At 38.8% G+C, this 27,537-nt stretch overlaps 1 protein-coding gene across 4 annotated transcripts in view; it reads right to left on the reverse strand.

Moving 5' to 3' along the window:
• The window catches only part of MACROD2 (mono-ADP ribosylhydrolase 2), an 850,453-nt gene that overhangs the window by 333,011 nt on the left and 489,905 nt on the right, over positions 1-27,537 (reverse strand). For all 4 annotated transcript variants that reach the window (XM_059467312.1, XM_059467311.1, XM_059467310.1 and 1 more), the window contains one exon: positions 19,540-19,661. In XM_059467312.1, coding sequence (XP_059323295.1) covers positions 19,540-19,661 — 122 coding nt within the window. The remainder of the gene's footprint in view (positions 1-19,539; positions 19,662-27,537) is intronic.

Here is a 27,537-nt window from a genome sequence, read left to right on the forward strand (position 1 = left end):
AGTTGGGGTCATTCAATAGCACCTCACAAAATAATGCCCTGCAAAAGCTTCTGGTCTGCCATGTCTGCTGAAAACACAACCTCCAGTATTTAAAAACAGAGGGGCTAAAACCCCATTTCATACCCAAACGGCCAGCAGTTAAGAAAGCATTGCATTATTACTCAATAGAGTAAAGATTTTTGCATCCTAAGAAACCTGAGAAATGCCAAAAAAAAATCCATGGCTGGGTTCACTTCAGCCTCACCTGTGAGAGCATAAGAAAGCTCACAATTAGGTTTTGTTCTCTGTGAAATGACCATTAAAAAATGAAGACTTTATTACATTTATATATATATAGATAAATAGATATATACATATATAAACATATGTATACATACATATATACATATGTATACATATATACACATATCCCTCTATGTAAAGTACCTATTATAATTACTTAAAGACTTGTGGAAGAGAAAAGTACTTCACAAAGAGCTAGTCCAAAAATAGAAAACTTTCAGCAATGTATTTAAAAGCACTAACATTCAAGTGGCAATTCCTAAAACACCCTCCGCCCCCCAGTATATAGATCTTCTCTGAAACTTTTTACTTCTTAGCACAAAAACTGCTTTTAAAAAGCAAAAAACATTAAAGAGCAGCAACAGAAGACTCTAATGGTTAGTGCTTCCATTGAGAGAGAAATAAAAACCATCTCAGGAGCTAGGCATTGTAAGCTTTTTCTCTTTCCCTTATATCTCTTTTGTTATCCTCCACTAAAATCAGAATGTGAAAGGAAATATCCATCACCAGCACACATGAGGAGACATCAGCTAATTCTGTGAGGAAATTAATCAGTCAACAGTTATTGTAAGCTCTAATGTCTCAGATGTCAAGCAACTAAATTCTGTATTCCAACTGCACAACTACTCTTAGAACCACTACTTTCTAAAAAAAATATTGGCAGTATAAACCTTAAAGGAAATTGTCTCATATATTCTCAAACCATCCTGCAGAAAATAGCAGCTATACAAATTTGCAAGGATTTCAGTCTTTGCAGTGACTGGAACCAATGAAATGGATGGCATACAAAATGAAATGATTCTGCTTGATGTAGGCTGCACATCCTTTGAACAGTGAACCAACTGGGATTAAATATTCTAATTCTCAATCTTGTAAAAAACTGTGATGGACAGCTTTGTCAAGCTCATTAATACTAAAGCAACTGCTGATAATTGCTCCAGGTTTCAACCTCTAATTAAAGCTAAGTGGCCTGATTTGCATATAGTAAACAATAGAAGTTTCCTGCTATCACACTCCCAGAGGCCTTATCAGCTTCACAAATACAGTATCATTAAAACCTGAATGCTAATTACAGTTAATTTCTCAATGCAAATAGGAGTAATTCAGTGGGCTTTTAGGTCTTTCTTGCTTAGACTTAGCACTGTAGTTTATCTAAATGCACCCCAGACACTTACCAAAAATAACACACCAGGAAGAACAAAACATTCCACAACTCCCCCTTCTCTATCATGTTTAAGAAAATGATGTCAAATGTTATCAAAAGCATTACCATAAATTGAGCAAGGTAAATCAATTAGCCTTTCTCCATTTGTTCTGTTTATCTGTGTAACAAAGTAGACGAAAACAAAGCACTGCTAATTAAAAATAGTTCAGGTTAAGCTGAGGTGCTCAAATTACAAATTTCCGCAGTATTATAAAAGACTTTCCAAAACAATCCTTATTTTAAACACTGTCTATGTAATGAAAAAATCCCAAAACAATGTAGAAATCTGCATCTGTTGGGAAAACATGTAAGATGCAGTAAAGTGTCTAACAATAACACACTTCTAATGTATTTGTAATCTTTCCTTCAGCCTCCTGTGTCAACTAGAAGTACAGAGGAAGCAGAATTAGAAGCATGAACGATTTTCCCTATATGAAAGAGCAGCCAGCACTCTGGTAGCCTCAAGCCCAGGTTAAGGAAGGGGATTGGTGTGCCAGGCTGCACATCCCTGCATCTGCAGAGGGTGGGGATGTGAACACAGCACCACGAGCTCAGGTGAATCGCTCTTACCCAACAGCCAGCCCCTCTGCTCAGCAGCACACACTCTAGTTGGCGTTTGGGATGTGCCAGCCTTTTCCTATTAATCTGCTTCAGAAAAATCTCACATCCTCTCCCACCTGCTGTATTTCAAAATTCCATGTGGACTGGAGTACGAGTTTCTGTAACTGAGTGACAAGTCACCTAAGAACAGCTCATCCACAGGTGCTATAAAAACACCAGAGCAATGCTGACAGTGCCACTGGCTAATTACTGACTCCACATGTACCAGGGAAAAGTTACACTCTTCTTCCTGCTGCATTAATGAGTCAGGTTATGATTTCCATTGTCAGTCCCTGGTATTTTCACATGCTTCCACACTCCTTCAGTTAAGTTACAGGTGGAAAGTGAGTCATTAGGATTCAGAGATACCTGTTCACAATAGCTGCACCATGCAGAGAGGAGTAAACTTCATTTCCCATGTAAATATTTATGTATGCATAAGGAGAAAAACCAAACTTCCAGGTTGTACCATGAAAATATTTACTTGGTAAATAAATACCTCATTGTCTTTTCCTCCTTCCCTTTCAGAGAGCCTCCATTTTAATTCTCTTTTCACTAGACTCTCATCCTGCCTTTTTTTACAGAGGATGCAACCCTTAAGTCACCTCCCAAAACACTTGATATTTTGTTTTATCTTTCAGAGAGCCTCCATTTTAATTCTCTTTTCACTAGACTCTCATCCTGCCTTTTTTTACAGAGGATGCAACCCTTAAGTCACCTCCCAAAACACTTGATATTTTGTTTTATCTTGACCAAGAATTCATTTTAAAAATGAAAATAATAAAAATCCAACACTTGCTATCCATTTTGCCTCCTTCCAGTTCCGAGGTACTGAACCTTGAACTATGTTCTGCAACCAGGTAATTTTGAAAATTGTATTATTCTTCACTCTTTCTGTCAGCGATCCTATATTTATTTGCCCTCTAGATTTAATTTCCTAATCACTTAAGCATGTCTTTTTCCATGCTGGACATTACTACAGGAATGTCTCCAAGTTCAAAGTGTGCCAAGGTTCTTAACCCCCTCTGAGTCAATCCAAAAAGAACACAATCCTTCCTGCAGGAAGCTCAAGCCTGTCACCCAAACACAAGCTTTTACCTTACCTCGCTGGGAAAAAAAGGTTAAAATCAAGACAAGGAAAGCAAATCAAACATAAGATCAGCCTTGGTTATCCATGCACAGTTTGGATTCATGAATTGGCTACAATTTATGAATCCAAAACCTATCCATATCAATCATCTCCCTGCAGCCAGGGCATGTCCTGGAGGCAGGCTTGCTCCTGCACTTAGCTCACAGTACGTCTCCAAATATTTGCAACCACTCCACTGCTGGGGCTTTGTCCATTACCACTCCTTATGGCAAATGTCATCTATTAGCTTTCAAAATATACCGGCATTTTGGTATTTTAAATTATGACTTTCCATAAGCCTTTAATAATTTTTATTCCATGTAAGTGACTGGAAAGCAGGGCCCATAATCTGTGATAAGCACATTCAAACTGCTTGGAGCAAAAGCCTGAGGCACTTCTGAAGTGAAACCCCGAGTACACAATGATTAAAGTCATAATAAAATGAAAATTTATATGAAATTGTGTGAGCCTTTTTGCAAAAACATAAATTTTTGACACTGTTCTGCTCTAGAATACTACCTCACTTTGATCATTTCCATTGGTGCTATTTTCTGACATCAACATGGTAATGAGTGATTTACCAGAATATGTTACAGAGCCTTTCCTTTGCCTGTTTGGGATTTGATTATTACTTTTTGATGGCAGTTGCTATGCCAGCTGAAGACATTTTGAGTGCTGAGAATTGATGGGATTTGCTTCAGATACACAACATGGAGTTTGACACCAGTAACTTCAGCTGAGTCCAAATTTTTCATCTTCAGTGGCTGGGAGAAAGCATCTACGATCATTCAATTTAAATACAAACATTTTCACTTGTTTTGGGGGTGGGAACAGGGTGTTGGCTTGGTTTTGGTGGGCTGGTTGGGTTTTTTCTTAAAACCAAGCATTTCCCAAGGTGTACACACAATTAATACCATTGTGTTCAAGAGCCCTTCAAAGATTTTATTTCTCCAAATAATAACTCAGAGGAGAACAGTGGTGTAGCTGCAAGCTTATTGTTCACCATTAAGAGCCTACTGCAATTAAGGGTTTTGATTTGTTTATTCTTCAATCTAAAACATCACAAGCTATTCTGGAGGAGCTTAATATACTAAAGAAACTGCAGGGGAAAACACCAAAGTGATCCACTGTACACATAGCCTTAATTTACAGATATCATGCCTCCCAAAATTTTACATAAAACACCATTTTATTCTAAGCGAGCCATCATTTGACATGAACTTTGGTCATTGAGTTAAGTTTTTAAGGGTGGTCCTTTACTTGATGTCCACACAGAACCCACACAATTTACAAAACAACAACAAAAAAAGGATTTACTGAGCCATTTTCAAAGAAAGAAAAAGAAAAAAAAACCCAAAAATATTGGAGTATAGAGCACAGAAGGTTTCCTGAGACTTTCATAAGGCAAAAGCTTCCACATGCATTCATAACTGTTAAAGATTTTTTTATTACTATGAACTAGTTCTTCCTACTGAATGAGAAATCCGTGGACTATTACCAGTGCCACTGCTGCTTACCAGTTTTTAAAAGAGACCATAATTTTGATCAGCTGCCATTCCTCTAGTGCAAGCCAAGCTCTTTTGCATACCAGAAGATAGACAGAGGAGACATGCAATGATCTCAGTAAAAACTTTCCTGCTGACCCTGGTGCTGCCACATTTGCAGCACACACACCAAGGTGAAAAATGGATGCACAACCAGGGAAGCACAAGGTCCCTCTCTCTAGGAATAGTGAAATTAAACATCATCACTTGCACATTCTTAACTGCGCAAGAACTGGAAAGGTCACATGTCTGATATATCTATCTATATCTATATGCTTTTAGGAAGACTTTGACTTCAAAACCTGACCTTCCTAACACCTGCCCCAGTCTTGCTGGAACTCCAAAGGACCAAGCATCTGCTTCTCATTAGCCTCTCCACAAGTGTTCATCTAATTTGCAAATTTGCCTTGGGTGGGATTTTTCAAGCGCTTCCTGACCCATTCTTATGCTGTATTAATGCCTGAGTACTCCTCTCCTGCCTGTTTGCTATTCTCCTGTTTAGATTTAACCGCTGAAACAGGTACGGCTCAGAAGCCAAAATTACAAGGGAATTTGTTATTTTTAACTAACAAAACCTTTCACAATTCAGTCCAAACTACATAGCATTTTATTTGGCTGAAAATGCTTTTATTAAGTCCAGAATGTAATTTAGGTACTAGTGAGAATTTAACTTTGCATTTTCTACTCCAAGGCATTTTCTGGGCCCTGTCATTTAACCAGAATCTCCCTGGCTCTTTTGTAGCATTCCATTTTTTTCCCCAAACTACCTCATAAAAGCTTGCAAGGTGCATGCATTTGTTTTATAAACCATCTCAGCTCTCCCTTCTCTGCTGGGACTAAGCACAAAGGGATTCAGGAGAAAGTCATTTTGTGAAATGATACTTTGCATATTTATTCAGAGAAGCCCTTCACTTGGGGAAAATGCAAGGGCTGGTTTTCTTAACAAGAAGATAATAAAGAAAAATTATTTCATTTATTTAAAGTACATCTGCACTACAAAAGAAAGGTACAATGATAAATTGTACTAACTCATTCAAGCCACCCAGTTCAGAGACTACAGATGGTGTGGCTGTAATGGAGCTCTTCATGGTCAAGATTTGTGAGTATTTAGTCAGAATAGGAAAAGTTATTTCAATTGTCTCTGGTTCCTGCAGAAACTCTTTGGATGATGGTGGTAACACTGGATTAGGCCTTCCAAAAAACAAGCCCAACTAAGGCCAAATACATGACAACAGCAAAAGATCTCCCTCCCCAACTATGAGGGAGGGAAACAGATGCACCACTGAAATGATGCACAATAAATGGTGATTAACAACATCAGCAGCTCCTGCTTTTAAAACCATCGATCATGAGCAATTTTAATTAAAGCGAACAGCAAAGTAGGTGATTTGGCTCAGCATCCATGAATTTATCAAGTGGGATGTTTCTAAGGCCTGATTACAAGCTGTAGTCACTGCTACCATCAGGCCTAAGCAGAATTAGCCATCATTAACGTCATTAGCATCTGGGGGTGAAATATGATGAATATACATCATCTGGGATGGCAGCTTATTCAACTGAACCAGTGTCAGGCAGCATTGCCACCTCACAGTTTTCTAGCAATGTGGTTCTTGGAGCACCAAATGGTTGGTGGTCTATTGAAACTCTATTTTTCTTTAAAGTATACCAACTCTTTTAGTTTTCTCTATTTTATTTTGAATATACCCGGATATGGTGCTTTGGGCTTGCTTGCTTTCCTGAGAAAACAGAGAACTGAATTGGTGAATTATGAGCATTCAGATATTAATACTGCAACAAAAATTTAGCTTATATGTCACATTCTGCCAGGGCAATGGAGAAGAGATGGGCTAGGGAGAGATAACCAAATTACAATCTTTACATATCTGCTGCTTCAGGTGGGCCTGGATACAACTTAGCTTCTATTTAATGCAGCTCAGTGGCTTTGATAGTCATAGACCGTTAAAAATTTGACAGATTATCCAAAAGGGTTGAAATAATGAAGACACATGAGAATAAAGAACAAAGGATGATGAGGAAAGATTAGAAAAAAAAAATCGATAAATAAATATCCTATGGAATTCGGACACAATGAAGCACACCTTGAGGGATCAGAAAAGGGATGTACACAAACTGAGTGGGAAGAAGAAAGAAACAAAGCTACAGACAACAACATATTGATTCAAGACAGCAGTAAGTAATAACACCATGTTTGGAACAATGTGTTTCTCTGTTAAAGAAAGAAAATATGGCACCACAGTATAAAAACAGGGAAATCAGAATGCAAGGGAGACATGAATTTAGAAAAAAGAAAGTAACAGTTTGACAACTTATATTTGAGTCTGAGTCTGTCCTTGTCACCAAACTTAGTCTTGGTGCATTTGGAAATGGAAGAATAGATAAGGAATGGTCAAACAGGAATGCTGGCGTGTACCAGAAATTAGTGAGAAATGCTTTTGTACCATTGTGTATTTTCCTTTAAAAAAAATTCTGATCTGCAATGATCCAGCTGGAAAAACCGCTCACCCAAGGACTTGAGACATGAATGAGAACTGAGTAGGAGATGGAGATTTAAGATCAATATCAGACACATTTCAGTGATCCAGAATTATTAACGGCAGCATTTCCTCCTGCTGCAGGAGGTAGGCAGGTAGGAAATTTTCTGTATTGCACAAACACTCAAATGTTGAACTTCAGGGCCATGACAATGCTGGGGGAATGGGGGGGGGGGGGCAGGCACATTTCAGTTCCAACATGCCTGAGAAAACACAAAGAAGCACATTTACAGAGGCAGGCGCAGACAAATCCAGGGCATGCCAAAGTAATGAACACAGAGAAGCCTCACTGAAACATCATCTGCTTACAAACTAGGAGGATCAATCCCATCACTACCATGCCAGAAAAATTCCCTGCAAAAAGCCTGACTCTCTCTGCTTGACTAAGGGAGGGATGCATTCCGCAATAAGGAATGCCAACAGGTAATGCCTTGCAGTTCAAACGCTATTTTATTGATTCCTTGTTAAGTTGTTTGCTCTGTTGTACTCCCATGTTCTCCGTGAGTTGGTTTACCCCTGGGTTTTACCCTCATGCCATTCCCTGCCCCTTGTTCCAGCTCTTTCCCCTGCCTCTCAAGGCAACCCAGCCCCTTATTCCCAAACCTTCCCTGCCAGTTTAACTTCGGGCCAATCTCTGTCTGCAACATCCCTTTGGAATTCCCTTACTCCTGGAGGCCCTAATGGCCCTTGTGACCCATCCTCTCCACCCTCCTACCCCAAGTGGGCCCAGACACTTGATGGAATCCCCTCACTCCTCTCCCAAGGATTCCCTGTTGGTTTGCTGTTTGTATCCACCCCCTGATTTGTACCTGTACAAAACCCCTCGCACAGGAGTGCCCAGGGCTCTTTGGGGTATGATCCCTTTACTTGGAATAAACTCTTCTTTGGGGAACCTCAAGATGGAGACCCTCCTTTTTTCTCCTCTGCCTGGTCCCTGGCTTGGGTCTGGCACCATAGAGCAAATGGCTTTAAAGTTTCCGCCTTTGGTAAATCCCCATCCCGAGGGAGTTCCCTGTGGATGCCATCCAGTCAGGGAGAGAGAAACAGCAATAGTTTCTCACAATGGCTTGTGAGAATTAAGGAGTGTTTTTTAAGAATTTTTTTTTTAGAATTTTTAAAGAATTTTTAAAAGAATTTTGAGGAGGTGATAACTTGTTAGTATAAACAATCTGCAAGCAGTGTTTTTCCACCTTGTTCTCCTATTCTCAAGGATGGTGTGTGAGACAGATGTTTTCTCTTAACTAGCCAATCAAGTAGAATGCATCCTATCAGTCTATAAAAACCAAAGAATCTTTTGTAATAAAGCCTTCTTTTCTCCTCTTGCAATTAAGTCTCTGGTCTGTTCTTGTGTCATTCTTAGCTCAAGGGTGACAGCTCCCCACTCCTGGCGTGGCAAGTTCTGAGAACGAGCCCAGGCTCCGGTAGCCACAGTAATGAATATAAAACTTGGTAGTAATGAGTATGAAAATTTAGCAGTAATGAATATAAACATTTATAGGCCATATGCTCTCTCACCTTTCTTGTGGGTTCTGACACACTTTCAGTCTCCCTTTTTCACACAAGCAGGGGAAAAACTGCCCTCTGGTTATGGAAGCGTGGACTCAGGAGGACGTGTCAGTGGGCAACTCTGCCCAAACACTGAGATCATCACCCAAGGTTTCTGCCCAAACAAAAACCACTGTCTTGTGTGAGTTCTGCCTCTCTGGAAGTGCATGGTTCTGTGGCTGAGATTTAATTCCTAAAGGTTCAATACAGCCAGTATGTCGAAGAAATTTCAGAAAGGTATGGAAACTCATAAAACCCAGCAATACAGTGATTTGTCTCCTTAGAAAAAGATTTACAATGTATCATTTCAATGAGACTAGAGAAAATAATAATATTTCAGTAAGGCTACTTGTAAACTAAACGTGCTACAGCTAATTACAGTCTGCAGGAATGTGTGTTCTTGGCTTACAGCTTTTACTCATGCAGTCATCTTTTAGCAAAGGCGTAATAAGAGCAAATGAAAAATCCATTTACCTATAATTGTCCCAATTAAAATTATTCTTTCCCCTAGCAGTGATGCCTTTCCATGACAAGCCACAGGAAACCACATCACACTCATCTTTTATATAATATTTTCTGTTACTAAAGTAAATACCTGTTATATTTTTCATCTCTGCTATGAACAGAACTCTAAACTAAATCCTAACTGACAAACATCACTAGGAGTTGATATGGGAGTCAGCTTTGAAAAAACAGGCTGCTGAAGTGTTTGCTTGAATATATACTGCATGTAGTTTTATATTCGGTGAGAACAGTTTTTCAGATGAAAGAAATTAATATTCCATCAGAATAAATACTGAAGTGCCAATCATATTACTTAAATTATATTACTCTAATTACAGCGGTTTTATACTTTAGAGACCTTAAAAGATAACATGACATCATCCCACAGGAATAATACTAGAAAACCTTTAGATAAGGGTATAAATTTTGTAACTGACTACTGAGCATGGCTGTTTCTTTATATGTAACTATGATTTAATATATAATTTGTGCATAATGTAAATGGCTCCAAGCAACTACTAGCAATTCAGGAAAATCATATATAATGAGTTGTCAAATAAGGCTCACAAAAGCATGCTTCTTCTGATTATTTCTCAAAATTACTTTCCAATATATCTACTCTGATCCTAAACAGAGATTATGCTGTCATGATAAACCTGTTTTCAACCTAGGTAAGTATTACGGGGCCCATCTGACACACAAAATAGTTTATGCTTTTAGTTGCTAATTTCTTTGCTTCACATTAGCTATTTAAATATAAAAACAATGTTCAAAATTATTTTTTAAATTTGCTATTTGAAAAATTGATTTCAAATGCAAAATTTTTCATGCTTTTGTTCATTCTGTGTTAATGTTTGTTCTCTGTTAATTGTTTGTTCTCTGTTATGTTAATGTTTAAAAAATGCAAATAGAATGTACAGAAATCTCTCAAAACTGTCAGATGAAAAAAAGCCAAGTGATAAGGACCTTGGGAGAACAGTGCAGTGCCAAAATGCAGCATCACACGTTCTTTTCCTCAACATCAAATTGCAAGGGAAAAAGAAATCTGGTACTGATAAGTCATTATCTGCCAGAAAGCCCCTTCATACATTTTTAGGCATCACAGAAGGTACCACCAGGAGAAAAACCTGTGAATAAAGCAATTTCTAATTCCAGCAAAATTTGACTCCACCTGTGGCGATGGAAAGAATCACAGCAGTCAGTGTCAACAAAAAACCCCAAACAAACCAACCCTGTTGCAACTTCTATTGCACATTACTGCTGCTGCTGAGGATCCCGTGAGTTTTAACAGGGATTGCACTGATTGCTCTCGCAGAGGAAACACAAGCCCTCCTGAAGGGCCTAAAAACCGCCAGCAAGGTGATAGGGAATATGTCAATGAAAGGCAGCAAGATAAAAGGACAAGGATGGCTTTGCACAGAGCCTGATGGCCACAGCTCACCAGCTCTCTGGGATTTGATACAAATTTGTACATGCTTAACTTTTACTGTGAATTTCCATTACAAGAATGTGCTATTCAAATAATGACAAACTTCTTAAATACTTGACTCTGCACAGCTGAGATGTGCATGCAAATAAGAATCCCTCTAGTCTACTTTTATTATTTTTTAATTCTCTTTCAATCCCAATGAAGTGTAATTTCCTCTGCACAGAAACATCAAACATTTTCCTCCTCTACTATTTATGATGTAGACTTTCCAGCAATCCCTGGCTTTTATGAGCTGTCTCATGTAATGAACATTGTGGTCCACTGTGTGACAGATCTGTACTTTATCCTTCCCTAATGAGACAGTTCTCCAATTATTGAGCCAACAGACAGTGTTTCTCTAGAAAGTTTCACCCTTTTAAGCACAGAATTCCCACAGGGTGATTGGCAAATTATCGCACATTAAACCCATCACATACACAAACTTGCAGAATTTATTCCTGAGCAAGTAATTCCCTTTCTTTCCTCACCAGTTCAGGATGGTTTTTTTTCAGTGTTCAGTCAGTGTTTCATTAATTCAAAAATTCATTAATTCAAAAAATAATTCACCTTTCTCCCTCTTGTCATCACAAAGATCTCCATGTTACAGAACAGCTACAAGAGCAACACCACAGAACAACAAAATGGAGAACTGAGACTGCCTGGTAATGCAGCTTATTAAAGCAACACAGTTATTTCTTTATACCATCAGACACTTTGTGGTTGAAGATGAACCAGGCGGGTCAAAGGGTCATATTAATCTTTGTCCTCTGTTAATGCCCCTTGGTGCAGTATCTGAGCCCCAGCATCCTGAGATTCATCTGCTGACAGAGGTTCAAGCACTTGCTCAGTTTTTTGGGCTGTTCCTGTCCTTGTCTGCCCTCCAAACCTAAGCTAAGGTGCTTATCACCAAGCAGAGTGAGGATATTCCTATGCAGGAAGCATCACGGACATACTCCACTACAAACTTCAACAAAAGGAAGAATCACATCAGGTCACAGCATCATCACTGTTACAACAAATAATTTCTGTGTGGTGCCTTGCTATAAAACATACTCACAGCTGATCACTGTGCACCTCTGAGCTGCTTGGGCCACTCTTAGCCATGGTAAGCAAACACTCTCATACATTTCAAACAACAAATCAAACAAAACCACTTCCTCCTAGGAAATACATACTGCATATATAACCAGACAGGGCAGAATCAATATTTAAATGCTGGTGATGCCTCACCTGCACATACTGGTGTAGCCACAACTTTCATAAGCAATTTTCCCAATGCTTTTACCAACCTTCTAGTTAGGAAATTTCTCACAGTCTCAAATCTACATGTCCAATCCTGCAATTTCAGTCTGTTTCGTCTTGTCCTGTTCCTAGCCCAGACAACAATTTACTTTTACCCCTCAATAGCTTTTTATGTGCTAGGGGTTTTTAATCTTCTTCTCATCTTAGGATTTTAAGCACTGAGGAGAGGAGACCATTCTCTTTCACTCTACTTTTGGTGTGTTTCTAACTCCATTTCTGGCTGAGACACTGTCTTCCCCCCACTGGACACAGCAGCACAACAAGTAACTTCACAATTTTTCCTGTTTAATTGTGAACAGCTGCTCCTTTCTTGGTTTTCCCATAACAGGATAAGGCTGTCAAAGTTCAACATGCAACCACCAGTGCAAGATCCACTACAAACTCCAACTTACTCTCTGAAGAATCTCTGCCCAGTGCTTCAATCATTCCTCAGCCTTTCTCAACTGAATGAGCATCTCTGTTTAGATGTAGCAATTTATACTCGATCTCACTGAATACATTTCATTTCATGAAATGAAGAAAGGGCTGAAATTCAATCTACCAAGATAATTTTGGAAGAAATGGTTGGGAGCACATCCAAAACAAAGCAGCGGATTCACCTTTGATTAAGAAAAGTATGGCCAGCTATAATAATTTCTGGAATCATAGGGAAAGATCACGACCTCCTCATTTGATGCCAACATCATGATTAAGCAAACTGAAAAACTTAAAAGCAGTAGATTAATTTTTAAATATATTACCTAGAAAATACCTAAAAGAAGAAAGCTAAAGAGAAAAAAAAAGAGGAAGGCTAAGCTGCAGAGAAAACTGAATCTGAAAACATAACATCAGTCATATCATAGCTTACAAGTTAAACAAGTGTTTCAAAGAAACAAATTAAGTGGATTTATGATACTGTGGAAATTTTCTTTCCAAAGCAACTCTTCTGATTGATGGATATGAATCTATATCAGAAAACAAGATGATAAAACCAACCTTTAGGAATTTCAGACTTATAACTCATTGCTATGGCAACATTCTCAACAAGAAATAAGTTTTGTTGGAAATAGTAAAAAAAAAAATCACTTAACTTTTCCCTAAAACATAACTCTACAGCACAAGAGAGCAAGACACGTAAAGGCAAGAGTGTAAACCAAATTGTTAGACCAATACACAATAGTACACCTTTTTAAGCATCTTGCTGCAATTCAAAAAAAATTCCTCTTTCATTGATTTTATAATTTATGACAGGAAGAGTTGAAAACACACTTGGTTTGAAACAGCTACTGAAAATTTCAGTCTATGAGTTATAATTGAAGATTCAGGCATCACAAAGGCTAAACATGTCTTTACTCAAATGAAGCTCAATTAAACTGTGCAGCCTAGCACTAGTACAGCTTCCTTTTGAAAGTGGATACAAATACCAAGAATATTGGTGCATACCTTTTTTAAAAATCCCTAATTACAGGGGGAGACAAATATTTTAGACAATTAAAAAAAATTGTTTCTTTCTTAAGTGCTATAAACAGATAAGTGGCAGGTACCTTTCCTGATGTATTTTTATATGCTGCTCTGAATAATTATTAAGCTGTGTTTCTGTACAAACAAGTTATATTAGTATTTGTATTAACTTTGCCAATCACGGACAAAATATAATTACATGACCTTGGTTAAAAAAACACCTGAAAAAAGGATAAGAGCTGAAATTCCCTGTAGATTAACTTAATTATAAAGGAAAGAAATATTTCTCTAAGGAAGCCTCAAATAATACTCTTAATTTCAAAGCCCCTGCAAATGCACAGCTAGTATCATGCATTGTGCACAGTGACTGAAGACCCCAGGAATGGAGGCAAAACACGGATTTCAAAAAGCACCTCCTGATCCTATTTAACATACTTTTGTGAAAAAGCTCCCCAAAAATGCAGCATAAGCTGTGTGCACAGGAGGGCCACACTTTATTCAGAGGCCAGAGACACAACCCACTCTCCCAGGAATATCCCATCATTACAGGTCACTGGCCATCCCAGCACCCAGCCACGGCTTTTCCACTCGACCTGGTGATGAGCAAATCAGCCCTTGAATGGGCCCTCTCACTGCTGAGCTATTTCCAGATGCCCTTTTGCCTTTTCATGTACTTCAGACAGGAGCAGCAGTGTGGTTGTTCTGAGAAGTCCAGCTAAGAGGTTTTCCCTGGAGCAGAACAACTTTCTGCATTCACAGCACAGAAAGAGACACATCTTTTTGGTGTGTTGTTTTTTTAATGCCACATCAAACTAAACTAGTAAGGCTCAAGAACAACATAAACTCTTCCCTACCTGACTCTGGGAGAACAACAGGAAAAAATCTGTATTTAGCATATAATGCTGTTAATGCATTTGTTGGTGATAAGCAGAGCTCCTTCTGGAACTCAAAAAGCCACATTCTTAGAGGATTTCCTCCTGCCCCCTCTGGTCCCCTGTAATTCTCCCTCGAGGTGGAGGTCAGAGGGTGCAGGCTAAAGAAATGCTTCTTGTTAAAGCTTCACAATTCACCCCCTGCCAACATGAAGGGTTCCTGCAGGCTGCAATGCCGAGCACAGTCCTGAACAACAGCAGAGTTGTAGTCCCAAACAGAACTCCATTTCCTTAACCATTGTGGAGGAAGCCTGCTCTGCCTTCTGAGTGAGGCACCAGCACCAGCTTCCCCTCTCTGCAAACACACTGCAGCTCTTTTGGCTTGGATCCCATCCACAACAACACACACCATCATTTTTTTAAATTTTCTGTGCAGTTCATAAAGTCCCTGTCTACCTGCAATCTGACTGACAGCAATTAATTGAAATTTTTTCAAAACCACAAGTGAAGTCTGAATAAAATAGGTGGCAGGGAAGTGTTTGATGTTCAGAAAGCTTCCAGGGTATCAGATGGCTTCAAAGAAGTGCATTGCAAAGAAAAGCAGGATGAGAGGTCCCATGAAAAACTTAAAGAGCACACAGAGTAAATAATTTCAAAGACTGTGTAAACAGGGGACCAATTTAAAATCTGAAAACAGTGATTACAACTGCCCGAGTCTGCCTGATAACCTTACACTTAATTGGGCTGTAAGACTCTCTTATTTAGAAAACCAGTACAGAAAGACAGGGGAGGAAAAACACCTATTAGACTGGTTTTTACTAAATCTTCTTTCATTAAAGATTTGGTGCCTGTGATGTATTTCCAGTGTTTCAGGCAGCAGAGATTTAATTGATGCACAATAGCAATCCTTAGTACAGTGCAAAACAGAACAGCATCAACATACAAATTTTTTACTATTAAGAGATTATTCTGAACATTTAATAAAATTAATTTGCTCAAACACCAGCTAGTTACTCTCTTTGAATTGCCTTGAATATTTTTTCTCCCATTCAGCTGTACCAACTTAAGTGGAGATAAAGAGAAACCTGTCTCAAGTATCCTCTTTCACCAGACAGAGGATTATCTAAATAAGACTCATCCAAGACAAAAGCTTCACTCTGGCCACACAAATAGTCAGACAGCAGCACAAGTGTCCTAGAGGGAGCACAGCTACACAAACAAGTGCTGAGGAAAAGGCAACACGTGGATTTGGAAACACAAGATAACAAGGACACACACAAACACAAAATTCAGTAGCCTAGAAGGCAGATGGAGTGGATGACCTGAGGGAGGCTGACTCTGGACAAAATAGCTGATATGGCATTGGAAACCTCATATTGAATATAAAATGTTTCAGGAAACAGGATCAGGAGACAAATGTCAGTGGTTGTGTGACTTCTCTGAGCAATCCTGAGGATGATCAAATTTGTTCCTGAGGCTTTTCTTCCTGCCTTAATGTCCATGCAGATCCTCACCCACAGCTGGGCTGCTGCTGGATTATGAACCTTGGCAATCACTCTGATGGGCATTTCATTACATTCCCTCATCTCCTTTTCAGTTGTACCCATCTTTCTTTTTTCTTTACACGTGAAGATGATAACATGTTCAGATGAGATATCAGTGCTCCCTTAGGAGTTAGCCAGAGTTGCTCTCATCCATGCCTGGACTCCTTGGATGTGAAAGTAACCTGATTATCAGCTCCACCATGTAATTGTCCTGTTGTCAAAAACACAATAATATTGTTCTCTCCTCCTCTCCATACAGCTTGCATCTCAGAATTTACACAGTATTTCAAGGCAATTGCTTCCCTTCCTCAGTGTGTAAAACAACTACATACACATATGTATAACAGAGTTTGGGTCTGTTTTGAATCCTATTCCAGTTCTCCCCAGTGCACTTTGAACTGCAATACAATCCCCATGGCATCCATCATTTCTCCAGAGGCAGATCAACAATATCCAACAGTGAAACAAGTAACTGATTTAAGTACATCTAACTTGAGACTTATTATTCAAGACCATCTCCTCATTGTGCTGGTTTTCTGACACACTTGGTCTATTTGTAAACTGAGTTTTTTCCCCACCACAAGCTACTCCATTTCCTGTGCTGAGTTCCACTGTAGCTGCCAGCTACATTTCTGACCTCTCCTCCATTGCAACAAAGGCAGAAACTCCCTTCTGGTACTGGACTGGATGCTGATGAGGTTGTATTCAGTCTCTCATCAATTGTTATCATATATCTCTGTCCTTTTCCAGTGCTTGCAACACTGCCTATTGTAGTTTCATTTGTAAATGTAATTAATGAGGTGTTTATGTACTCTTCAAAAATCATTAAGTTGTTAAATTAAACTGCATTTAGTGGTGCACCCTGAGTCACCCTGCATGCTTTGGTCCAGCTCAGTGTGCTGCCATTCATCAACACCCTCTATTCATAATGCCTCCAGCAATTCTAACTCCTTTGACACAATTCATGTTCAAAATACTTCCAATTGTGGTGGGGCTTTTTCCTCTTTATGCAATAATTTCTAGATTTGTCCTTTCTGTTTTTGAAGGTAATGGATTTGTGCTGTTACAATCTAATGTCTTCCTGCTTCCTTCTCAATTATTATAATTACTAGTGCACTGATGCTCTCTGATTTAGTTTTCTCTTAGGATACTGCAACTTGCTATCACCAATACCTATTTATGTGTCATTAACATGGCTTTTCCTCCTTTTACTCATTATCTACTTTAAAAATACTTGTTTTTCTCTTTCACATACTTATTTCATCTTGTTGTTCAAGAGGCAATCAAAATAGGCCATCCATCAGCACATCTGATTTTCTCTTCCTAGTTTTACACAGACAAACTTTTTTCCCCTCAATTTTTGTCTATCTTCTTCATACTGCAAATATTTCTGTTGCCATAACCCAATTAACACTCAAACGTTGTATGTTTGAGTCAATTTGAATCCTTTGCTCACTCTGTCAGGTCTTTGCAAGCCTCAGAAATCTTGGATATTTTAAATCACTTTCTTTTCCTTCCCTCTACACCTGCAGTATGGATCTTGTGAAACCACTTACACTTGGCATTCCTTTCCTTCAGACTCACAGTAAACTCCTGCTCCCTAACTGAATGAATTTTACATCTTATTTTTCTCCAGGCTTGGTTTGGTCATTAGGACAGACACTAAAGTAGCCTTCACTTCCCAAGGCATCACTGAAATCACTGCCCTTAGGGCTTTTCAGAGCAGTCCACGATCTGTCATGTGGCCTTTAAAATCCATATTGCTTGCTAAGCTTCCAAATGCTGCCATGAATGAATGGCTCTTGGCTCCTGTTCAGTTTGTGCAGCTGTGTTCTGCAAGTCTGGGTGCTGAGCATCTTTTATCTCAAACAGGTGCACAGGCAACAACTCTTAACCAGCAAGGAAATAACCTGTGTAGGATTTCTCCTGTGGTTATCTTTCCTTATTAAAATATCAGGCCAGGTTTCACAAAATATCAGGCTAGTTTCCATGAAATATCAGGCTAGTTTCTATGAGTACAATCCTTTCTTATTATTCCATACTAAACACTATGCTACCACCTAGAATGTCCTAAAAGTTACAGACTCTCTACAGATACAAGCATTACCTGCATTGACCAATGCCCACTAAAGTTTTTCCTTTGTTATTTCAATACTCTTTTTTACAACCTTTCATAATTATTATTCTATTTTCATTTTCCCACATCATATTAGGAATTTTATTCAAACTAACCTGAATGCCCTAAAAGCCTGTGAAAGTCCAGAGCAGGCAGAAACAAGGATGGATGTAGGAACAACTGCACAAAGCTCTTACTGGCTCCAGTGAGAATTGCATGAACATCCTTTGGTGTTTAAAAAACACCAGAGAGGGGTTCAAAACATGCCCACCAATCCAAGGAGGTTTTCAGCTCTAATTTTTATGCCTATAATTAAAAAAAAAACAAACAAACCTCAAACCCACCAAAGAAAACAGACCCCACAATGGTTTGTATAATGGCAAAGAGAGGGATTGCTGGGCACCATTTTGAGAAGCAGAGAGAAGATGTCATGAGCACAAAAAGTGTTGAAGAGCAGAGTTCTCATCAAAAAGAAATAAATAAGTGATATTCATCAGGTCTGACTCTGAAGGGCACACCTGACTTCAGTTCAAAGCTCTACAAACTGTCCTGCCCCTCTCCTCAAAAGGCTTTATTTTCCATTTGTGCTATTTCAGTGTTAATTAATAACTTCCTCTTACTGAATATTACATCTTCATCTACCACCATTGGTTCAGCTTACATTTTTTAAGATTGTATGTTTGCATTCTAAGTTGCCGAACATGTGCTATCATATAACCAGTCAAAATGACCCCAAAGGTGTGAAGTCAGGCTCAGAAGGCAAATTCTTCCTCAAACCTACAAGGAACTAACCTATGCATATGTGAAGACTTAAGCTGCAACCGTGTCAGCTACAGAATTAAAGCTCTGGAGCTGGAGAGGAAAAAGCTCCTTTCCTCTGTGGCCTTTGAAAATTTGGCACTCTGAGGTAAAACACTGTATATTTGAAGTTCAATGATATAGTTCAATGAAATATCATATAAATAGATTATTTTATGATAGATTTTGGGGAGAGGGTGCTAAAACCACCATCAATTGACCAATACCCTTGTTTTTAGGAAGAACTATTAACAGGTAGAATAAGCAACACATTAATCACTTCTCAGCTATTTAGGAGGCTATATTGCATGCAGTTATCCTCCTGACCTCCTGATCTTCTTAGGGCTTTTTAAAATAAATAATACAGTATAAGAATGAGCCATGGGATCAGCTTCCTCCCTTCTTCAGTGAAACAGCTGCTTGTACTCCTTCTACCAGGCACACTTTCCCTAACTCCTAAAATAAGCTTAGTCCTTTCATCTAGCAATTGTTTCGACCAAATCATGTTTAATGTTTTGGGTTCTCATAGCACGAAGAGCAAGAAGTGTATCTGGAAGCTTACAATCATAATTATTCCACATCAAGGAAAGTAAGATCCAGGCTAGAAAGAACAATAATGTGCTCTCCCACAATACTTACGATTGATCTGATGTTGTATTCTTTTGCCAGTTTCAGAGAGGACTTATAGCAACTTGCTAAGTTTTCTTTATGAGTGTCAGTGAGATAGCCTCTTGCAATGGGCCCAACAGTATGGATCACATCTGCAGTGAAAAAAAAAAGAAGATAAATAAACATTAAAGATGCTCCTGTGTTGCACATCAATTTGATCTGGTATTACAGCTACACACAAAGGAAGAAATAACAATGTGACAAATGTATTTAGCTGGAAAACACATCATAATCTGCATGTCCAATAATTAAACATTAATCAGCAAAGATTAAATATTGAAGGCTTTGGACTAAAGGAGAACATGAGAAAGATACAGTGAATTTTTGTTACATGTCTATTGCAATGCACGCACTGGAGAGATGAAATGTTTGCACAAATCCTCTAAATCTTAAGGCCTCTACAGCTGTAAATACTGTAGAACTTTGAAACAGTTGTTCTCACTCCTCAAAGCCCACTCACTGGGAAAGTTCACTATACAGAGCCTCAGCACTGTTGGTGACACACAGGTCATCTTTGCTTTTCCTCAGTAACCATTTGAAAAGAAGAAAAGTTGAGACTTAGGAATGTGTTGGTTATTCAAAAAACATGCTTTCCTCTCACATCAGACCAGATGGAGATGCCATGCAGTAAAACAAAATATTCTCTTTGAAGAAATTTATAACGAGCCAAAAGAGAAAGCACAGTCATATCTTAGGTATGATGCCTCTGGACTCATCAAAATCTGATGCTGCAATCAATCAAAGTCTCTAAAGTGCTGAAAGAAAAATGAATTTAGGAGCCTGGAGGAAAAAAGCATTGAAAAGATACCTACAAATTAAAAGGTACCATAATTTTTTATTATCTCCCCCTTCCTAGTCCCCCAAATATTATGAAGCACATTTACTTTTTACACATCATTCTTCCACAGTATATGTGAGCATAATAAAATGAGCTACGGTGGCAGATGTATATTTTTTTTCCTTTCTTTATAATTTCCTACAATGTACAGCAGAACAGTGGCATTATTTTATTTTTTTTTTCAATGTTGCACTTACAGGGATTAGGCCAATACTTACAACTGCTGTACTGCTGGTCCCCTTTTAGGTTGTGTTTCTGTCCCATGTGGGTCAGGTTTCCAACCAACATCTGCTGTTGCTACACTCCAGAATATTTTAATTTACTCACAAATCCTACTGAATTAACACCATTATTCTCTGTCCAAGCTGGTTTTGATGATTTCCATCCAACAAATGCCAAAGCATAAGAGAAAATGGACAAAATAACATTAAAACGCACTGTCTTTTTTTTTAAATTCAGACATCATCTGTCTGCTCTCTGCTATTTAAAAGCTTTTAGGTTGAGCGACAATGCTCTGAAAAATTCAAAATCTTTTCTATACATTAGCCACAAAGTGTTGATAAATCAGGAAATAAAAGCACATCTGATTCCCAGTGCCCAGAAACACTGAGGAATCCACTGTGATGGAAAATGAAACCTATAACAGCTAAACTTTCCAACTGCTACAGAAAACCTCCCTCCTGTGAAGTAAATAAAAGGCTGAGAACTCTCCTTTCCATTTTGATCACAGTAATTTTCTCCAGTTGTGGGAACAAAATGGACAGGTTGGATAATTTCTGCTGAATGTCACAGCTGCCAGACAGTGACTCCAGAGAACCCTCCCTACACTGAACCTTCAACAGGTGTTCAGTTTTTATCCACTGATGAGGGGGATGACAGCAGGACACTAAAACAACCTGTGAGTTCAGCAGAGAGTTATACTCCTACGTGTTTTCTAGCTACTGTCATAAACTGAGAGCTATTAAGAAAGGACTTGAAAAAAGGATAGAGCTAGTTTAAAATTTGCTTCTGTGTGCAGAGATAAGGTGATGTGAATACTTCCATTACCAAAAACTCTAATTTCTGTTCATGACTATAGCAGTTTCATGGAGGTTGGAACTTTCCAAGGAATACTTCTATTTGGCAACTTCAGAGAAAGGGAAAAAGTTCTGGCAACTTCAGAGAAAGGGAAAAAAAAAAAAAAAACAAAACAAAACTTCTTGACTTTTTTCCCCTTGTTTTTTATTTTAGAACAGGTGAACTTGGATTACAAGGCCAGAGACATGATTTAACAGTAGACTTGGCAGCGCAGGTTACTGGATGTACTCAATGACCTTAGAGGTCTTTTCCAACCTAAATGATTCTGTGATTCTACAGAGAAAGGAAAATACTCATCAATCTCAAGGCAGTCAAGTTCCCTCTACATTTACAGACACCAAGATCAGAGTTGTTATGATGAATTTAGAATTCACAATAAGCAGCAGCCAACAAGCAAATCAAGGAACAACTATAAAAGCAACTTTAAAAGAATGTGTAAAGGATGAAGAAAAGAATCATAAACATTTCCCTCTTTCAGCTAAGGCTGAGTTTCTTGCATTTCAATGTATAGCTCCTTAAAAGCTGAAGATAATGGCTTAAATTATTCATTTATCTTTTAAAGGCAAGAAGGGGTTTTGGGGAACAGACCAAGTGCCAAATTCTTGCCAGGGTCCTCCTGTATAAAAATCCCACAGTATAATTTCTAGATGCATTTCACTCACCCAATCTTTAGCTCCATTCCTTCAGTCTTTCATAATTAAACACTAGTTTAATAATACTAGTTTTGCTCAATAAATGAAAAATGTTTTTGTCATCTTTTTTTTCAGAACTTTTCAATTTAGCACTTTCATAGCAACTCATTAGTAATCCTGTATTGCTGTACCAGACACTTCACATAAATAAGTAATCTTTAATGCAGTTATTAGCTTTTACGTTTAAATTTTTCCATGTCCATCATAGGTGGTTCTTTAGACAGGATACAAAAGATGGTTATGAACTGAACAGGCCCTGACCAACCCAATCTAATGGGAGGCATCCTATGGCAGGAGCTTTGGAATTAGATGTTGTTTAACGTTACTTCCAACCCAAAGCATTCTGTCATTCTGTGAACTGGTTTATAAAATATCAAAACTATTGTAACTGTTTACAGCATATTATTGGCAAAGAAATGCTTTTCTTAGGCACATTATTATACTGAAACATACGATAAAGATTGTATTAGCAGAGCAGCATTACTAATATGCCAGTGCTTTATGGTCAGCAGACAAACAGGGAAATAATAATTATATTGTTGTACATTGTCAATAAAATCAGTGTATACACACATTTCCTAAACTACATAGCAAACTACAAAAACTACAACTACAGTAAGCTCAACTACATTGAGCTTATTCTGCTCAAGCTATTCCAAAAAACTTTAGGTTTGCAGGTGGGCAAAACCCTTTGAGATTATACAGGCATAAAGGAAACAAACCAGAAAACAAAACAGCTCTTCCCCCTCCTTCAGCCCACACAGTTGCTACCTGAGAATCAGACTTCACATGTTGAAGCAGAACCATTTATTTTTAATACATCAACAAACATTGTCCAACTTCAAGCTCGTCTGTCACAACAGTTTCCTTTCTGCTCACATATTATCCCTTGCAGAAAGCAGCAGGATGGAGGAGCGTGTGCCGTGGGGGAGGTCTACAGATGTTTGTCCACAAGAAAATTCAGGGCAGAACTGCTGCCCTGCTGTTCTAGCTGGCACCTTCCACACCCAGCCAGAACAAGGATCCACCCTGGGGAAGAGCGTGGGCTTTCTGAAGGAAAACACAACAGTAAAGGATTGCCACAGGACAGATAAACAGCAATGAGTTTCACCAGAGAAGGCAAAATAACTGCAGCAGCAAGGCAGGTGGAGCACCAGCTGTGGGGATGGGCATGACCAAGGCCTGCAGGTACATTGTGGACACAACGGCATGACACAGAAAAGATCACCTAAAGACTTTTAAATTGGGGAAAATGTGGAGAAACTCAAAAAAATATTTAGTTTGGCTGGAAAAGCTGGGTCCTGTTTGCTCTTGTAGCGTCTGGACCCTTTGGGGTCCAAGCACTTCTCAGTGAGGTCAAACATGAGTAAGGGATGCAAACATTTCCCAAAAACCAAAACATGTTTTTCTATCTTCAGAACCAAGTAAACAGGTCAAAAAAAGGGAATGGTCATCACACAGAGAATGCCACACTAACCATTTGTAGTATTTTAACTTTTGTGTCAAAAGAAGCTGCCAGCACTGCTGTGGAGTTGCTGATTTACTGTGGGCAGTCTTCCAGCCAAGCACACTGATAGGAAACTTCATTAAAAAGAAAGCTGCAATCCATGGGTCCATAAATCACTGTGTGTACACAGAGCAGAGATGTTTGCTTACATTTTTAATAGTTCATTGAGGTGGAGAGCCCCCAAGGAAGGTGGATCCTTATCTGGGATTCAGGCCACAACAATGGAGCAAACTGCTTTTAATGCTAATGAAGCTGTTGGTTTAAAGCAGTGTTTATAAGGAGATATTTCAGAATTGAAACTACAACTGCTGTAGAGTACAAACTTTATGCATAACAAGACCAATGAGGCTTGTTTTCTCGGGTTTTTTTCTTAAAAAAGTCAATCCCTACACCTTAACTTGCTGCTTTCTCACACAAGTTTTTAACTGTACTGCTATAAAGAAAGGGCAGAGCAGTGTGGACAAGGATGAAACACGATTTCCAGTTGAAAAGGGTGAACAGAAGTGACTGGTCTCCAAAAACCAACCTGGAGGACTGACCTTAATTAATCACAATGTAATTTACTCTTCCCTTGTTCTTTGAAAAACGTGACGCTGGATGGCAAAAATATTAGCACAGTGAGCTTTTCCAAGCAACTAAAAAAGTACAAATAAGTTTCTCTCATTCCTTCCCTTACAGATGTGAGTGTGGTGCATTCACACTGCCAATGAACCACAGCCAGAATCAGTTACATATTTCTCTCATTCATCCCATTTTTACACATTCATAGCCATAATCAGCCCATCCACCCAACTGCATAACAAAGCTGGATGCTGTCAATCACAGAGGGAGCCAGATGAATTTCAAAAAGGGAAGGTACCGCACTGCATGCACCATTGAATTAAACAAAAACAACTTGTAAAAACTCAGAGCATTGAGGGCTCCACTTGTAAATATTATCACCTGATTCACACAATATTCACCATCATATTGGTACTGAAAAGGGATCTGAGCTGAGGTTCAGCTAGTGGCAAATGGAATTACCTCCAGATACTCATAGCTACTGGTTATCCCTATTCTTCAGAAATGTGAGCAGCCTATTGCTTTGGGATACAAATTGCTCAGCCTTTCATTTTCTATTTCTAGCTACATGCAGATAAAAAGTGCATTTTCAGCATGCAAAAAACAACTGTTAATTTTAAGTTCAGCTGAAATGAATCCCACAGGACTGCAGTCTAATTCCATGTCTCCAAAAGCAGATTAGCAGAGCTGAATATTATAAATGTAAGACATCTTTTATAAATCACTGCGTGCTGTGTGTGACTACATACCATACAACTCCTAAGTTCAAAAGCATTTCTCTGCTTTGTATAGGTATATATTGTGTTTATGAGCAGTTAAAGAGTCAGCTTCAGGTTTGTAGGCTTGGGGCAGTAAGCACTGCTCAATCTGAACTTTGTACCTTTTATAACTGCCTTCTGTGATTAATTAGCTGTTTTGGGTGAATACAAAAAATGTTTAATTAGCTGCTGTAAAAGCTACAATATCTAGAAGTCATTTGTGTAAAATATTTAAACCATTTTTCACTTAAATGGCATTGTCTGCCAAGGAAAGGTAAAGAATATATTTACTGTAAATTATTAACCAGCATCCCTCATTGTGGGTTAGATGGATATCCGAACTACAAGACAGCACAGACAACAATATTCCCAAAGGGAGAGGAGAGGGATTTGCTGACTGTGAGAGCCCCTGTGGGGAGCTGCACAAGTTTGCACTCAATAGCCTGCATTTAGCAGAGAGAGGCCGCCCAGCACCCCTGGGAAGCTGGAAAACACAGGGAGCTTGTTTACAATGCTTACACCACTGCCTCCACAGCCAGCCAGAGAATTAAGTCACACAAGTCAAAGCCCAAGCCTCTTTGGCACTCATGCCTGTCATAAAATACAGGGCCCAAGTATGTCTGTGTAATCCCAGAGCAGTTCCCCTCCCATCAATGAACTCCCAGCATCGCTCTGCCATCAGGGCCTCACCATTAACAGTGGAAACAAAAGTAGGCTCTGTTCAGGCAGGAGGAGCAAGTGGTGCAATTAAGAGACACTGTGCTGTATCCCAAAGTAATAGGTTTTACAAAGCAATTTAGTGCCACGATGACAGATGTCAAAGCAGAGGCCAGACAGACGGCCCCACAACTTCCATGGAAATAATTGCCCACATGGAAAGCTAAAAGGCAACAGCTCTGCTTGGGATATTCATAGTGTGATACCAATGAACATGAAATGAACATGACAGGACTGAACATGAAGTTATGACATTCACGACTTGTTACTCCTGGTCTCTTTTTTAATCTCGACTGGAAGAATTTGCAGCAGAAATGCTCAAATGTTATCCTTGTTCCCTACCTTCCTACCCAAATAAAGACCTTAATATACCTAGGAAAAGCAGAAGAGATGAAACTGTGCTGCCCCAGGTGTATTCTGTGCCCCACACACCAGAGGAAAGCTCACTTTGCTGTAGCAGCAGAGGAGCTCAGGCAAGCACCCTCCTCATGGAGTGGCTCATGCAAACATGCACCAAGTGACCCCCTTGACCCAAGCACTGCTTTCCACCTTTCACTGACTATAATCCTCACAAGTGGACAGGGCTACAGACAAAAATGTCCTAATCTGTCCTTTTGTTTATGTTTGCTACATATAGCAAAGCATGAGCCACATAGATTCTCTATTTTTATTATATTGAATAGCAAAAGATGTTTGTGAGCGACTTTGGGTTTAAATAATTTGATAAGGCTTTTCAACACTCAAAAATAAACTTGCTTGCCCTAAACTGAAAGTATTTGTTCTTTAGAAACTAAGAGAGAGTTTCAGTCTACCTTTCCACAAAAATTTTACACCAAAATCCAAAACCTGGTGAAGGATCTAACACCAGCCATGTAAATTCAAGGGATACTTAATCTCACTTGATTCTTGATTCAGTCGAGAATCTCTCAAATATTACCCATAAAAACATCCAACACAAATCAAGTCATAAAAATGCAAACGGGGATCAAGCTAACTTCAGTTCTAGTTCTGGAGTTCGATTAATTACACAGGCACAGAAGTCAGAAATGAGCTAATTTATGTTCTCAGCTTCTCAAAGCAAGGACCTCTTGTCACACATTGTCTGTTCTCCCAGCCCAGTTCTGTTGAAGCAAATTTAGTCACCTCTGCTGGAGTATTGCACAATTAAAGCATAAATACACCCTTTAGGACATGGGGAAAATAAAAGAGCAAAACAACCAAAACAAAATAAAACAAAACCCCCAAACCAAAACAGAAATAAACCAAAAAACCCAATCATTCACAAAAAAAAATCCACACAAAACCTCACTCAGCCTCATTACAAAACATAGTACCTGATTAATTTCATCCAGAAAAGATTAATACTCAGAACTAAATTTCTTATGCTCTCCTCTGAGTGCTGAACAGTGCAACAGAGTGCTTTGATAATTTAACAACAAGCCATAGCAAAAGCTCTTCATTTCCTATTTTAAGGACTTCTTTCTGTGCAAATTCTGTTTTGATAACTTTCAGGATTTTGTATTAAAATGCTCTTTATTACTTGATCAAGTTCATTGTAGGGGTGTTGGAACAAAGCAAGACATCGCAAGAAACAAAGAAAACAATTCAACACGTTATGTTCACCATGCCATGGGACATCTTAAATACAAGCAGATCCCAGATACTGTGCCAATACTTCCAGGCTTTCTTTCCCTTATGAAACTATTGAATCACTCAAATTATATGTCCTTCATGTAGAAATTAAGAATATTAGCACAAAAACTTACAAAACATTGATCTTCACTTGAAAGGATTGGTGATTACAGCAGGAAGTTTCCA

The sequence above is a fragment of the Ammospiza nelsoni genome, chromosome 3, assembly GCF_027579445.1.
Source record: "Ammospiza nelsoni isolate bAmmNel1 chromosome 3, bAmmNel1.pri, whole genome shotgun sequence".
NCBI classification, from domain to species: Eukaryota; Metazoa; Chordata; class Aves; order Passeriformes; family Passerellidae; genus Ammospiza; species Ammospiza nelsoni.